The 16,417-nt window shown below is 38.9% G+C and overlaps 1 protein-coding gene across 2 annotated transcripts in view; it reads right to left on the bottom strand.

Moving 5' to 3' along the window:
- The window catches only part of LOC126480780 (mitochondrial DNA helicase), a 177,642-nt gene that overhangs the window by 47,834 nt on the left and 113,391 nt on the right, over positions 1–16,417 (bottom strand). The window contains exon 1 of one of the 2 annotated variants that reach the window (XM_050104085.1): positions 5,152–5,621. The exons of the other annotated variant lie outside the window; for it this stretch is intronic. Coding sequence (XP_049960042.1) covers positions 5,152–5,581 — 430 coding nt within the window. The 5' untranslated portion in view covers positions 5,582–5,621. Of the gene's footprint in view, positions 1–5,151; positions 5,622–16,417 lie in introns of those variants that run through there. 2 annotated transcript variants of the gene reach the window in all.

Here is a 16,417-nt window from a genome sequence, read left to right as displayed (position 1 = left end):
TTCCTGCTCTCAACACAGGAGACAATCTCAGTAGCCGTCTTAGAGTGTTTGCAGATGATGCTGTCATTTACTGTCTTGTAAAGTTATCAGATGACCAAAACAAATTGCAAAATGATTTAGATAAGATATCTGTATGGTGCAAAAAATGGCAATTGACCCTGAATAAAGAAAAGTGTGAAGTTATTCACATGAGTACTAAAAGAAATGCGCTAAATTTCGATTACGCAATAAGTCACACAAATCTGAAGGCTGTAAATTCAAGTAAATACAATTACAAATACCCTAAATTGGAATGATCACATAGATAATGTTGTGGGTAGAGCCAACCAAAGACTGCAATTCATTGGCAGAACACTGAGAAGGTGCAGCTGGTCTACTAAAGAGACTGCTTACACCATGCTTGTCCACCCTCTTCTGGAGTATTGCTGTGCAGTGCGGAATCCTCATGAGATGGGGGTGACGGATGACACTGTAAAAGTACAAAGAAGGGCAGCTGGTTTTGTATTATCATGAAGTAGGGGAGATAGTGCCACAGACACGATACATAAATTGGACTGGCAATCATTAAAATAAAGGCATTTTTCCTTGCGATGGGATCTCATGAAATTTCAATCACCAGTTTTCTCCTCCGATTGCGAAAAAATTCTGTTGGCACCCACCTACATAGGGAGAAATGATCATCATGATAAAATACGAGAAATCAGGGCTCGCACAGAAAAATTTAAGTGCCCGTTTTCCCCGCGCACCATTGGAGAGCTAAAGAATAAAAGTTTATCTGGTTTTGATGGGTTTTTAAACTGAGTAGTAAAGATTTGTTCCCATACAATAAGCCCAGTCGTATCTGAAATATGTAATGCACCACTAACTGAACGCATTTTTTCGTAGAGGCTAAAATAGGCCTATGCCATAGTCATACCCCTATTTTTGAAAGACGATAGGAGAGATGTCAGTAACTACCAACCAGTTTCACAGCTGAAATTTTCCAAAATTTTTGAGACGGTGATACATTGTAGAACAGAGTCTCACCTGAGCTACACCAATATCCTCAGCAAATCACAAATTGAATTTCAGAAGAGATGCTCTACTGAAATGCCATTCACAGGTTCCATCACCAAATTTTACAAGCGCTAAGTAACAAAAAGTGCCAGTTGGTATTTTCTGCGAACTATCTAAGGCATTTTGCCATGTGAATCATAATATCTCCTATAAATCATTTGACCAGAAGAATGGAGGAAGATGTATGCACGTGAGGAAATAATAAATAGGACAGAAACTTCAAAATCCTTAGGGATCCATATTGATGAGAATTGAAACTGGGAAAAAACCACATTTTAGAACTTCTAAAACAACTCAGTTCAGCACTTAGAGTCATCGCAAATCTTAGGGAGAGAGATATCAGTAAGCTGTCATTTTTGCATATTTTCATTCAATAATGTCATATGGAATAATGTTCTGGGGTAACTAACCTTTAAGAAAGAAAGTCTTCTTTGCTCAAAAACAAACTGTAAAAATAATACATGGTGCTCATCCATGATCACTTGTAAACATCTGTTTAAAGAGTTGGGCATTCTGGCTACTGCTTCAAACTATATTTATTCCCTCATGAAATTTGTTGTAAGTAATCCACTACAGTTCAAAAGGAACAATGATGCACATAATTACAATATCAGAGGGAAAAATGATGTTCATTACTCCACACCGAGGCTGTCTTTAGCACAAAAAGCGGTGCACAATACTGCAACAAAAAGTTTTGATCACTTACCCAGGGATATAAAATGTCTGACAAACAGTTTAAAAACATTTAAAAATTACAACAACCTGCGTTACATGACAGATTAATAATAGAAAACAACAGAAGTTGTAAGCAAAAAAGAAAGAGAACTGTAACTGCAAAATGATCGTTCCAAAGAAGCAGTCCACTCCTTATAAGTGTCAAACATCCATCTTTATTTCTGCTTGATATCCAAAGCCAGAAGCTGCTCAACTCACTTCACACACATCACTTCAGCCCTGCTCTAGAAGAATCAAGAAGCCAAACAGATTGCCGGCCCTGGCAGTTAACAATTTTTCTCCCAGTGTCAAAGGCAGAGACGCCTGTCGAATGTGTGAGAATTTCATTTTAACTGATGTAGCATGAAGATTTTATTTGTATAAAAAACTTGGTAGTGTTTACAGAGGGAGCATTATGATGATGATTGGTTTGTGGGGTTCTCAACTGTGTGGTTATCAGTGCCCATACAAATTCCCAATCTTTGCTCAGTTCAATCTCGCTACTTTCATGAATGATGATGAAATGATGAGGGCAACACAAACACCCAGTCATCTCGAGGGAGGTCAAAATCCTTGACCCCGCCGAAAATCGAACCCGGGATCCCATGCTCGGGAAGTGAGAATGCGATCGCAAGCTGGGGCATAGAGGGAGCAGTCTAACAAGTGACCCGATAACAATGAGAAGAGTATACTTTGCTTCTACAACAGCAATTACTTTGTATAATATTACATACTGTTGGTCAACATGTAAGCAAATAATATCTTATGCAAAGGCAAGTTGTGGAAAACATGATAAAATTGTCACTAAACACATGTATGATAACAGTTTCAGAACTGGAAATATTGCGTATTCCATGCACTTACAATCAAGAGAGTGCGTTTCACGTGAAATTTAGAGTTCTTAAAATGTTACTTTAACACTTTTCTGAGCAATTTTGAAGTGTGAATACAACATTTGTACTGTTAAAAATTAAAGCTCTACCACAATAAATCTCAAAATCTGCAGACCTGATCTTATATAAAAAATAAGCCAGTTCAATCATTTGGTGATGTGGCTCCTTTGAGTCAGCAGAGCCCTACAGATTTTTCCATTTCTGCCAATCTTGAGCTTCCCATTGCCAGTTCATTCCAGCTGTCTTTCTCAAGTCTCTGTCCGATCTGTCCAGTGGTCTTTCCCCTGGTCTTTTTGGGTTAGTTGGGCTCCAATCTAGTACTTGTTTTGACTACCTGCCATATTTTCTTCGAGTGATATAGGCAGCCTACTGCCATTTCAAGGTATTCACTCTTTCTATTATGTCACTGACCTGATACTGACTGCTTTCTTTTTACCTATCTTTGTGTAGCTCAACAATTACCTTTCCATTACCCTTTTGGCTACTATTAGTTTTCTAACAATGAACTCACTCACTGTGCACAAATAAAAACAGTTGTTTTCACAATACCAATTTCCTCATTTAGTTGTACAATACACATAATGCTTTCACACATCATATATAGCTCTGTTTTCATTGCGAGATGAATCGTCTATGTAAATGAAGTACAATGCTTTGGCACCAATATCCTGGAAGCTCTCCTTGCCTGACTCCCATAAATAAAGTTTGTTTCATATATACATACATCAGTTTTCTTTGTTTTCTTTCCATCCTCAGTAAATGTGTGGGATGGTATTGTCGATATTGTGGTTCATAAGTAACTAGCTAACATATTTTAACCTGTTTACAGTGCAACATATTGAGGAACTTTCTTCCATCTTTAAGCACAAATTTGTAGCCTAATCTGGCACATTGTACACAGTAAAGGCTTTAACGAATTCGACATTTCCAATGGTCCAATCAGCTGAACTGCAATCTGTATTATGCTTACCGTTTGACACGCAGATGTACACTTTCCCAAGAAAAAGCATATGCCTAGAAGATTAATAAGAACTGACAATGGTGTGTGTCACTACAAGGTGTCAGTTTATTGTTAGTCATCCCTCGTCTGGCAAAAATTCACATTAGAACCCCCTCCCCTCGATGCATTTTTCAATATGGTGAGGATGTAAACATTAACCAGTAAAGTCACTACCACAATGTTTATTTGGCTTTCACATTTGTTGGCTTTGCCAACTAACAATCAAACTACCACCTTTCAACCAAACCTAGACCTCAAACTGGGCTACAAATTAGTGTCACCACATCCGCGATTTCAGGGGTCCTCACGACAGGTCTATCCCTCTCATCAAGAGCATTGAGTGAGCTGCCCTTATTTTTTAAGGTTGTCCAACCTATCCATCATTCCTCTCCAAGTTAGGACCTAATAGTTCTGAAAGCTTGGATAATGGTGTGTACTTTTGTGGCTATTGACAGTACTGATGATGCTTAAAAATTCATCTTCTGAAGAGGAGTACTGACCAAAAATTCTTTCACACAAGGGATACTTTTCCTATAATAAAGCAGATAAAACTGTCCTGGGGCATTTCACACAGGACACTTTTTCTGTAAACAGTCTTCATTTAGTTTTGATACGCTTCGGTGCAATTTTTAATGCTACTATTCTTTACCCGTGTGAAGTAGAGAAAAATGTAGCTACAAGTTCATTAAATTTAAGACCGGCATACGAAAAATTGTGTGTACTAATCCCTCCCTCCCCCCTCCCGACACACACACACACACACACACACACACACACACACACACACACACACACACAGCTACCAGTTATACATGAGGCACATTGTGATGGTTTAAGACTCGCTTCATGACTGTAATTCCACTGTCGCTTTACAAATAACAAACCTTTATTTTCAATCTTGGACAACTGTTTTATGTATGTTTGTAAATACTGTCCATGTAATTTCACATATTACGTACATCTCTCAACAACAGAAACTGAAAATGATGCAAGTCACGCATTTGTACTTGCCTGACAATTACAGGGCTTTATTTGTACTAGTGGCAGAGCCGCTGCTGCTACTAGTTCCAGCGTTCGTAATTTTGACTACCATTGTTATACACGAACGAGGCTCTTTTGACCATAATACATTCAATTTAATTAGAATAGAAGTGATATAGGGGCATTGTAAGAATGACGATAGCACACTATGCATCTGCAGTGAATGTAAAGTACATGGAACTAACATGTAAATACATCATGACCGGTCACTGATTAATTTACAGTTCTTCCACCACATGTAGCTGATTGCTTTCACTATTTCACTGTAATGCAATCTGTGACAGAACAGTGGTCTTACACGTATAAAAATATGAAAAAAAAATCAGTAGGTAAAAACTGAATGAATCCTTTGGTACGGAAAAAGTTTAATCAAACATATCCACACTGGGATTACGAAAAACACCACGAAGAGCTCAATTTTCTTAAAGTCTGTACCAACATAATTACCTGTAGTTTTATTTATGTAAGCTCTGCCAGTATTGTTGTCTGGCTCTTGTAAGTAGATACACACCGGACATTTCACGGAAATACAAGCATGCCCATCCTCAAAAGTTAGATTATGATTCCTCAGGGACTTCTTAATATCTGTAACCGTAACGGCGCGCGTTTCTTCGACGTTAACAGCATTATAATGACGTGCGTTGCCACAGTTCTCAACTCTTGGATTCGTAATAGGCCTTATTTTTGGAGAATAGAAGTGAAGATTCATATAACAACACATGGGACGTCCACTGCCGGTAATTCTTACAGACCTCCCCTTTCTTATGAACATTTCCCGACATTCTGGAATAATTTTCTTTAGTAACAGCCTATACTTCATACTGCGAAACATTACCAAGGTAATGTTTACATTACCTATACCACTATCGCGCCACATGGGAATATAAACAAACCATCGATTTTATTGCATCATATCACAGATGGAATCAGGTTAGACTGTGGAATCAGGTTAGTATCTGGGGATCTTTGGTTAGCATTGAAATAAACAACACTGTTTTTCCCATGGTTTTTCCGATTGCTCTCAAGAATATTGAGAAAGGGTGATTAATTATTAACTGTTTTACTCTAAACTGTGTTGTCTGCAGTGAAAAACTTTCCGACGAGCGGGTAAGGGCAAATTGGTGCTTGCAGTTGCGGCAGCCGCGCTGAGCAGTCGTTTATGCTTCGTGCGGCGGCCGGCACCGATTAGATCAGGTGTTTCGTTGAACTGTTATCAAATTCTTTTAGTTTAATTTACTGGATATTTTAACTACAAGTAGTAACAAGTGTCAAAGCATCGTTGCTGGGAGATTTCTCTCAGCGGCTATTTTTAAAATGGAAACTAATGACGAAATCCCAGTCGATACCGGCCAAGGGTCGGCTATCGCTTGTATGGGAATCACAACAACGAGACAGTCATGATGCACCCACATTAAACAGTGTTAATTACAAATAAGCATCAACTGGGTACCATAGAAATGTGCTCTCAAGATTACTGTCCTCAGAATGATCAGATGGAGATGGAGCAGCTTTCATCAAGTTCAGCTGTCTTGTCGCAGTGTCGGACAAACAACACCCAGCGACAAAAGGCAAGACACCGATCACCATCACCCCAACACGCAGCAGCTCCTGACGCAAATGTTCCAAAGAAAGCAAAGGCAAGTGAAAAGCACAGTAGTAATGTTGAAGGGGACGTAGATATGGTAGATATTGATAATGTTGCACACACTGTGGAAGTTCCAGGAGTAGACAGTAACTTTGTAAATATAGGAGACAGGAATTGCAATGAGCAGCCTGCTCCCCAAAAGTCTGTTAGTCGTAAAAACCTGGACAATTCAGTGACCACAACGGTACCTCCTACAGGAAATAACACGTTTCCTGGTAACAACAAATATGCTACTAAAGATAGTACATATCAATCAACAGACATGGGTTCCTACATCGTCTTTGTAGAGGGAGAAAATGGTAATGTAGGAAAGCTACATCCGATGGCTCTTGGAAGAACGTTGTTTACAGAAAGTAATAGCTTAAGACATGAAATAGTTAATATCTCAGCCATTGGTAGAAACAGGTACAAAATTAAAACCAAAACAGGGCAGTCTGCAAACAGGTTGCGGTTGCTTGACGTTTTTCGGCTGAAGAATATGGAAGCTTACATTCCAAATTTCCTAACAAAGAAAAGGGGAGTTATCCGTGATGTTGATATTGCATTATCCCACGAAGACATCCTTGCAGAAATAAAGTCGCAATTTTTAGTAACCGACGTCCGAAGGTTCGCAAAGAAAGGAATACAAAATTGAGAGTTGAAACTAATTCCCACACCAAAATGTGTTGTAACATTTAAATCTCAACAACTTCCCCAGTATATATATATTTGTGCGGTATGCGATGACCTGTTGAACCGTATGTCCAGTCAGTTTTGCAATGTCATAATTGCATTAGATATTTCCATTTAAGTTTGCAATGTCATAATAGTGCCCGCTGTGCCAAATGCACGGGAGGCCACGAGACCTCACAGCGCTCATATGCCAGAGAGCCCAGGTGTTTGCATTGCAACGGAAAACACCTCGCTATTGATCGGTGTTGCCGAATTTATCAGTAGCACATCGAAGCAAAGTGCAACGAAGCCTATGGTGCATCTTACGCAACTGCCGTCTAGTCACTGCGACCATCATTTGCACAGACTACTGCTGGTGTTTCTACGACACGAGAGCTCTCTTCTAGTGACTAGCCTAAAATATGCGAGAAACCAAAAGGTTTGAACATGACGGACAAAAGGTTACAACAGGGACCTAAGCATGCAGTTATGTCGGTTCCAGCTCCCAGGTCTTACAAAAATGAATCATTTACTCGCAGTCCATACAAGCAGGGTTATTCTGATATGTTATACGAATTTCAGGGTCTACAGAACTCAATACAAAACAATCCATACCCTCCCACTCCTCTGGCAACATCTTAAACTTCTCGAGAAACTACTATTAACAGCCTTTGTGCTTTAATAATGCAGATCTATCTTTCTCTTAAAAATTAAACAGACATGGTAACGGCACAGACTGCTCTTATATGTAATTCTGTTGAAGACTTCTGCGAATCTTACAATGGCTTTTAATATACTCCAGTGGACTGCAAGGTCAGCAATCTCCAAAAGGAAAGTCTTTATCAGGAGCTTAACAGCAACCACATACTGGTAGCTTGTATTTGCGAAACTTGGTTTCAGCCAACCCAACGAATACAATTCAAAGGATACGCTATTCTCAGAAACGACAGAGACGATGGAAAAGGAGGAGGATTAGCCATGTTGATTAGAGAGACAATTAAGTTTGCAAAATTGGACATCACTATTAGGACAACAGAATGACAGGTAGTTGCTGCTGTAATTTACAGCCCTAACGGCGCATTCATCATCGTCACCATTTACAAACCACTTAAGTGTAAAATACAAGATCTTTCACTGGATCAGCTTGTAGCCCAGCTTCAAACGCCATTTCTCCTTCATGCAGACTTCAACACACACCACTCACTGTGGGGTTGCGTAATAGATAACGTGGATAGCAGAGAGTTAGTTACACGTTTTGAAAAGTTCAATTTGATTCTTCTAAATGATGGTTCTCCTACTATGATACATAACCCAAACAGACGACCGTCGGCCGCCGATTTGACATTGTGCTCTGTTGACTTCAACCTCTGTAACGGAGTGGACTGTCAAACGAGACCCTCTTGGCTCAGATCATTTCCCTTTGGAAATCACAATAGACGTACCTATAAATACAGTGGAAATTATCTACCCAATCAGCAGGTGGAAAATAAAGGATGCTGACTGGCCAAAGTATACTGCAACAGTCCAGGCGAAGTTTCAATCTTTTAACAATTTGTTAGCTCCGAAAGAGGCCTACCAACAACTAATTTCAATTACTGAAGATGCTGCAACAATTCTTATTCCAAGAAAAAAAGAAGTCACCGTTTTGAAGCAATGTCCCTCAGTCTGGTGGACACCAGAGTGCTCTGGAGCCATAGCACAGCGCAAACTTGCGTACAGTAACTGCTGTAAACAAAAAAATGCAGAAAACTAAATTGCATATCAGAAAATAGCAGCGAAAGTTCGAAGGCGGTTAAAAGACAGTAAAAAGAATAGCTGGTAAAATTTCTCTGAATCTTTAATAACGATGTTAGTATCGCTGATGTTTGAAAGAAATCAAGATTTTTCAAAAACAAAAACTCCACTCCATTAAGTGACACATGGCTTGAAGAATTTAATCTCACCAGCTTCCACAGCCGAGCAGCAATATTGCCTCCCGGAGCAACGGGATCACAAGCATCGGCTTGGGGTGCCGTTTTCGTATGAAGTACTGACGAATGGTATTAAAAAGAGCGTGACTTCCACTCCCAGTACGGACGATATACACTATCAGATGATAGAAAATCTCCCAGACATAGCACTCAGAAAACTGTTACAGATATTTAAACAAATATGGATGAATGACATGCTTATAGAAGATTGGACAACTCAAGTAGTGGTACCCATACTGAAACCACATAAGGATGAAGAGCAGGCCAAATCATACAGACCTATTTCTCTTTCTTCCTGAATTGGTAAAACTTTAGAATGCCTGGTAAAAAATCGCCTGGAATGGTGGTTGGAATCTAATCAGACCCTGTCATCAAGCCAGTATGGGTTTAGAAAAGGCAAGGGAACAATAGATAATTTAAATATCTCAACCTTAGAGATCTATGACGCAACAGCAAGAAAAGAGAATGTAACAGCTATATTCCTAGTTATAGTTGGAGTGTATGATGATGTTCTTATACCTGTGTTGCTATGGAAGTTGGAAACAATTGGAATCCCGCCACAACTGATTTATGGAATCGGCACTTGACTCACTGAAAGACACATATGGGTTCGGTTCCAAAATAAATTAACTGGACCACGTCGTCTTACAACAGGTCTTCCACAAGGAGCTATCCTCAGCCCCCTACTCTTTGCACTATATACTAACGAACTGGCGAGGATCATTCCTTTTCCAGTTAAAATCCTCCAGTATGCACATGATATTTTTTGTATGTGTCGACAACAGTAATGGATCAGGCTGTGTATGAGCTATCAAAGGCGATGGGCACAGTGGATCAAACATTACATAACTGTGGTTACAGATTCCGGCAGAAAAGTCGGTACTTGTTCCTTTCGCGAACCAAATTATGCCAGGCTATTTGAATAGTGTAAGACTTTCTGGTTATAAAATATCACTGAGATCCGAGGCTAGGTTTCTGGGTGTGATTCCAGAATGAGTTGGATACCTCATATTCAAACCATCGTCAGTACGTGTGAAAAACCATTGAACCTTATCAGTTCAGTGACAAGAGTATGATGGGGGGCACACCCCAACACTCTGCTCACCCTCTACCAACGTTGATACGTTGCCACATGGACTATGGATGCATGGTCTATCACACTGGTGCTAATAAGTACCTAACACTACTGAATAAGCTGCAGTACAGAAGCTTATGCATCTGCCTTGGAGCTATGTATTCTTCTCCCACCAACTCCCTTCTCCTGGAAACATCAGAAATTCCTCTACATATTCGCAGAACTATGATGTATGATCGTTATTATTACAGCGGATGGCAGATACTAAACATCCACCGATAAAAAAGTGCGAAATGTTCTCTCAAATCGGGAATAACAGAAATGTCATGAAACAGTAGTTTTACATCCACAAGCGGTATGAAGACTGGAAATATCTCCAAAAGAAAGTATATCGAAGTGAGGTTCTTCCATTGTTACTATATGGCTATCACAGCTCTTATCGCGATATTGTCTATCAAAAAGTCTTTCGAACTGTATTTAAACGGTGCTGAATCTGAAACCAGTTTTTAACGATTGCTGGCAATTTATTGAAAATGTGTTCCTGAATATTGGACCCCTTTTTGGACCAAGATAAGTGTTTTTTGGTCTTTATGTAGAGTGTTCTTATTCCTAGTATTGATACTATATATTGAGCTATTGGTAGCAAATAGAAATATATTACTTGCAACAAGTTACATTAAGTAATAAATACACTGAGAAGCAGTGATTAGAATACCAAATTCCTTGAACAGGTTTCTACATGATGTTCTTGAATTTACACCGCAAATGATTCTAATTACACGCTTTTTCACTCTAAAAATTTGTACTCGGTTTGATGAGCTACCCCAGAATATGATCCCGTATGTCATAATATAATGAAAGTAAGCAAAGTGTGGAAGTTATTTATATTTATATCTCCTACATCTGACATCATTCTCACTGCAAATACAGACTTGCTTAGGCGCTTAAGCAATTCTGTGGTATGTCCTTCCCAACTGAATTTATTATTGAGTAGTAATCCCAGAAATTTAACTTCTTTCATCTGCATGTCTTCATATGCTATACACATGATGGAAGGAAATCTCTTACAGATTTTGAACTGCCTATAGTAAGTCTTTTCATAGTTTAATGAGAGCTTTAAACCAGTTGTTAATGTCAGTGACAATTTGATTAGCAGCTATTTCTAAATCTGTACTTGACATGCTATGTTTTCATCATCTGCAAACAAAACAAACTTGGCATCTGGCAATGTAACAAACGAGAGGTCATTAATGTACACAAGAAAAAGCAACAGACCCAAGATGGAACCTTGACGGACACCACATGTAGCTAATTCCTGATCAGATGAAGACTGACTGCTTGCTGCACTGGTATTTCTCAAAGACATCCTTGGTTTCCTGTTAGATAGATAAGACAAACCATTTTGCGGCATTGGCGGTGACACCACAATTTTCTAATTTACTTTAGAGAGTGCTATGGTTCATACAGTCAAAGGCTTTTGAAGGTCACAGAAATTGCCAGTAGCCTCTAATTTATTATCTAATGAATTAAGTAATTTCTCACTGTAAGTGTAAACAGCTTCCTATATCAAAACCCTTAAGAAACCCTGACTGTGACTTGGACAATATATTATTTGCAGCCAGACGCTTAAGGAGATGCTTGAACACAACTTTTTCTAATACTTTTGAGAGAACTGGCAAAAGTGAAACTGGTCGACAGTTTGATGGTATCTCTTTATCTCCCTTCTTGTAAAGAGGCTTATTTTAGCCAGTCTGGAAATGTTACACTGATAAGAGATTGATTATACAAGAACTCAACCCGCATGAGCACTCATTGATTAACTTCAATGACATGTTGTCATACCCACTAGACTACTTAGATTTTAAGGGTTTTATGATGGATGCTACTTGCTGAACTTACTTTTAAAGACTGGTCTCAGGTACTCCATTGCACTGTTCACTGAAGCTGATAACCCCAAGCTGCCATTAACAGAAACGAAGTACTTGTTTAAGAAGTTTGTTACACTACATGCACTTGTCATCGAAGTCTCATATGTTTTTAGAGCTAACTGTTCCTCTTCCTATATGGCCCCACCTTTCCCTTTCTTCACTATATCCCATACAGTTTTTATTTTGTTGCCTGATGTAATTATCTTTTTCTCATAATAAAGCTGCTTCGATTTCTGAATTACTTGCTTCAATATTTTTCAGTGTTCTTTGAAATGTATTACAATGCTAACATCAGAGCTGTTCCCAGATAGTAGATACTGCCTCCTTTTTTCCACATAATATCTTTATTCCTTGTGTAATCCAAATTATTTAACTTCTTAATGCCACTTTAAGGCCAGTTCACACTGGCTGTCGTCGCACAATCACGTTACAGCATCGTCACGTCAGGGTTTTTCAGTACAATCCATAACTTTACGCCATGTCAAGAAAATTCAAGTCACATGATCACAGCTCATATGGCTGTCCCACAGCCGCCACTATACAGGCCTGGTTGCTTTCAACTGTTTTTCTGCTGGAATTGCGGGCTTTACACGATGATTCCCAACTGTTTTTATGTGTGAAGTGTACATACACAATGCGGTAGCTTATATATGTGACTACTCGAGTCCACATTTGTATGAAAATGACATTTAATGAAGTCAAATGGTTTGTAGATTGCAAGAGAAGTTCTCATATTAGAGGAGGAAGACTGAAGTACGAAAAAATGCAAACAAAGACTAGCTTAACAGCTTGTTTGTCCGTTGGAACGAAATGCATCGCTGATTCTGAGTATCAGGGATCTGGCAGTTCGTTGGTATGTTTGTGGAAGTATGCGGCATCAGATACCTATGCATGCGCGTAAACTATGAGCCACTGATTTGCGTACACGGTGATGGCGTCTGATAGCGACGCAGATGGGTTCCATCAGATCAATTTGGTCGCCAAGACATCAAAGTGAGTTTACTTTAGTGCTCCTCAAACCACTAGCACAGTTCTGGCTCAGTGACACAGACATCTATACTGCTGAATGATGACATCACCTTTGGGGAAGACATCAAGCAAGAAGGGATGCAAGTGATTCACAGTTGTCAGCGTGTCCCATACAAACGGGAGAGATAATTCTACTCCCACAAGCCTGCATCCGTGACGCACTGTATCTTTCAACCCATCAATCAACTCGATGGTGGCGTTTGTGGAGAAGACCAGCGACCTAGTGTAGCAAAAATGTAATTCATGATAACTCCGACACACTTCCATTAATTGGCAGCCGAATACCTGTTGTCCCACGCTCACTGCAATCCTAATTGACGATGCTGTTGGATCAATGTGTAAACACATAGGGGTGGCCTGCTGCAGATCTCCATGTTCATCAATGTACAGTGAATGTTTTGCTCTGAAACACTTGTGGATGGACCTGTACTATGTTCTTTTCGCAGAAATTCCACATATCACCATCTATCCTATTTGTACTTACAGTGCACACAAGCCTCCGAAACCCACATCCCCTGAAGAGTCTTGGACGTCCAGTCATTTAGCGCCTAATGTTATTTTCACTGCCTCCTACCTCTTTCCATAGACGATTACAACAGTAGCATGTGAACATTCGACCAGCTCGTCATTTTCGAGATACTTATTCTCAGGCTATGCCCCCATTTGCATCCCATGTCTTCACTAGGGTGATCCCACATCCATGTGTGCTCCGCATACCTACTTTTGTTACCATGTAATGTGCCCACAATGCCACCATGTGACATCTAATGTGACGGTGGGCACTGGGCATAATGTTTTGGCACATCAGTGCATGTCATTACATGGTAAAGAACGAGAATTTCACACACCCTACAAGGAACTCAAAGAAGAGAAAACGGCATTTTATAAACATTTTAGGAAGCTGAAGCATCAATTTTTTTCATACGTTATGTGAAAGTGCACCCAGAATTACTAAAAAAACTCAGTGCTACAAGCTGTCATCACACCTTGTGAAAAATTTGTTTGTTTCAGTTCATTTGCCAGTCCTCTGCAAACTTTTGTATGTCATATCTCCCTCAATATCTTTCCCTTCGGGATTTACGCTTGTATTTCGCTTGTAATAGTGTAAGGGCCTTATATTTACTGCGCTTAGCTAGTGAAACCACATAAATACTGACTACTGATGTTTGCAAAACTGTTTCACATGCCATACAGAGAGCTACTTAACATAAAATAAGCCTGCCACAAACACATTCCTAAACAAGCAACTCTAATGCATTGTTTTATGTATACATCACAAAAAAGCGTTTTGGCACTGCTGCAGCGCCTGAACGTTTCAGTTCATTTCTTTATCAAACATTACAAATGCCTGACAAAATACAAATAAATTCCACTTACTAATCAGTCTGGTTCTACCTGTAGTGTTTTGTTCACTTCAAGTTGCAGCCATACTACAATCCATTTCATTGTAAAATCTTAGAAACGGTACCATTATACATGAAAGTCCTCTTTATAAATGTAATAGAGAGAGGGGAATTCAGTACACTTACGTCATACAATTCACACAGCTTTCTCACTCCCGCAATTAATCTTTAGTAATTCGTTATGAAATTAAAATAACGAAATGAAAAAATTATAACAAATAACAAAAATATCAAATAACAAACATGCCGAATAACAACTGATATCATCCACAAATAGCATGACTAAACGAAGTATGCATGACTTTGTGATGCATGGAAATGAGCTTAAGGGTCATGTGATCAACAATGGATAATGATGTCAGTCATCAAAACAGTCTGTCTGAGAAACAGGTAGAACTGTGCTGTGATATGACATGATGTGATTTGACAGCCAACAAGGATGCCACCATTGGCGTCAGAGAGAGCTGCTATCTTTGAAACTAACGTGCTGTATTTGATGGCTTTCATATTTATACTTGAGCATTACGAAAATATGTAGTTTCAGTGATATATCATGTTACAGATCTGTCCAAAACACATTGTTCTGAGCATGTCTACTATGCTATAGTGGTAGGGTGTGCCACTTTGGTGTGTAAAGGTTTTGCCATTGTGTTTATGTGCACATTATGTGCTAGAAGTATTTGGTGTCTGTTTTATGACATATGGATACAATTTGTTTGTGAATAAACAAATATATTAACTAATAGTGAAAAGTGATTTGTGGGTTTGCATTAACTCACTTTGTTCTAAAAATGACGAAATTTAATGCTGTACTGCAGTATATTCAGATTCTGGTATGACAAACTTCAAAACTTGTCCAGCTGGTTTGAGGAAGGAAATAATAAGGATTTCATTGTCAGCATACCTTTTAATAAACGAAATCAACTACATTACAGTGTCTTTCAGTTCACTTCCTCAAAGGAGAGCTCCAGAAACTGGTAAAGAATAAATTTAATATTGCGTCGTATTTAAGTGAAAAGTTGAAATATTAGCTTTTAAATGAGTTTTTACTCTTTATGGTATCATAAAAAACATCCAACATGTCACACACAAACTTTGAAATTATACTTATGAGTATCTGGCTTAGGCCTAAATATTGGAAAGATGTCATTACAAGATTATAAATACCGAAGCATAACTTATAGTTTCACTTGGGCTAGGACTTTGTTTTTAATGTGAGTGGGGTGTCCACTGCTGAACAATGTCTCTTGTAAGAAGGAGGGTGAAATTAGTGTTTATTTTCCTGTTGTCAATGAGGTTATTAGAGATGGAGCTCAAGTTAGTGAAGGATGTGAAAGGAGTGTGACCATGCCCTTTCGATGGAACCATTTGCCTCAAGTGATCTAAAGACATCATGAAAAACCTAAATCAGGATGGCCGAATGTGGGTCATCCTTCCAAATGCAAGTCCAGTGTGCTAACCACTGTGATATCCCGCTTGATATCTCATGCAAAAAGTTGGTACCTCATGACAGCACCACAGGTAAAGACATTCGCTGACAAACACAGAAGCATATTGGAGATATCTGCATGGGTACAGCCCGAAGTGTTTGCTTACTCTCCTACAGACAGAAAGTTACTTATATCCTGGCACAATGCTGCTTGTCCAAGTCCCTATGTAATCATACAGTCTCTATGCAATCAGTGACTACTTTTAATCATCACTTATGATGACAGTATCATCTCAGTGCAAATCCAGTTGTACGCCAATTGTTTTCAAGGTAATTTGGAGGTTAAAGGGACTTTTTAAAATGGGAACCTTAATGTTTTATTTAAGATTTGAAAATAGTGGAAAATTTTATATGTAAAATGATACGTTATTCAAGGTCATACCAAGGTCTGAAAAATGTCAAGTAAGGAAATATGTTTTCTATTCTCATAGGGATTGATTTGGAAAGAGGAAGAATACAGCAAAATATAAAGTTAAATACTAATTGGAAGGTACATCCCAAGGAATGACAGGTGAGGGGACTC

This window comes from Schistocerca serialis, chromosome 5 (genome assembly GCF_023864345.2).
Source record: "Schistocerca serialis cubense isolate TAMUIC-IGC-003099 chromosome 5, iqSchSeri2.2, whole genome shotgun sequence".
NCBI classification, from domain to species: domain Eukaryota; kingdom Metazoa; phylum Arthropoda; class Insecta; order Orthoptera; family Acrididae; genus Schistocerca; species Schistocerca serialis.
Note: the sequence above shows the minus strand (reverse complement) of the source record. Positions and strands in the feature narration are given on the sequence as shown.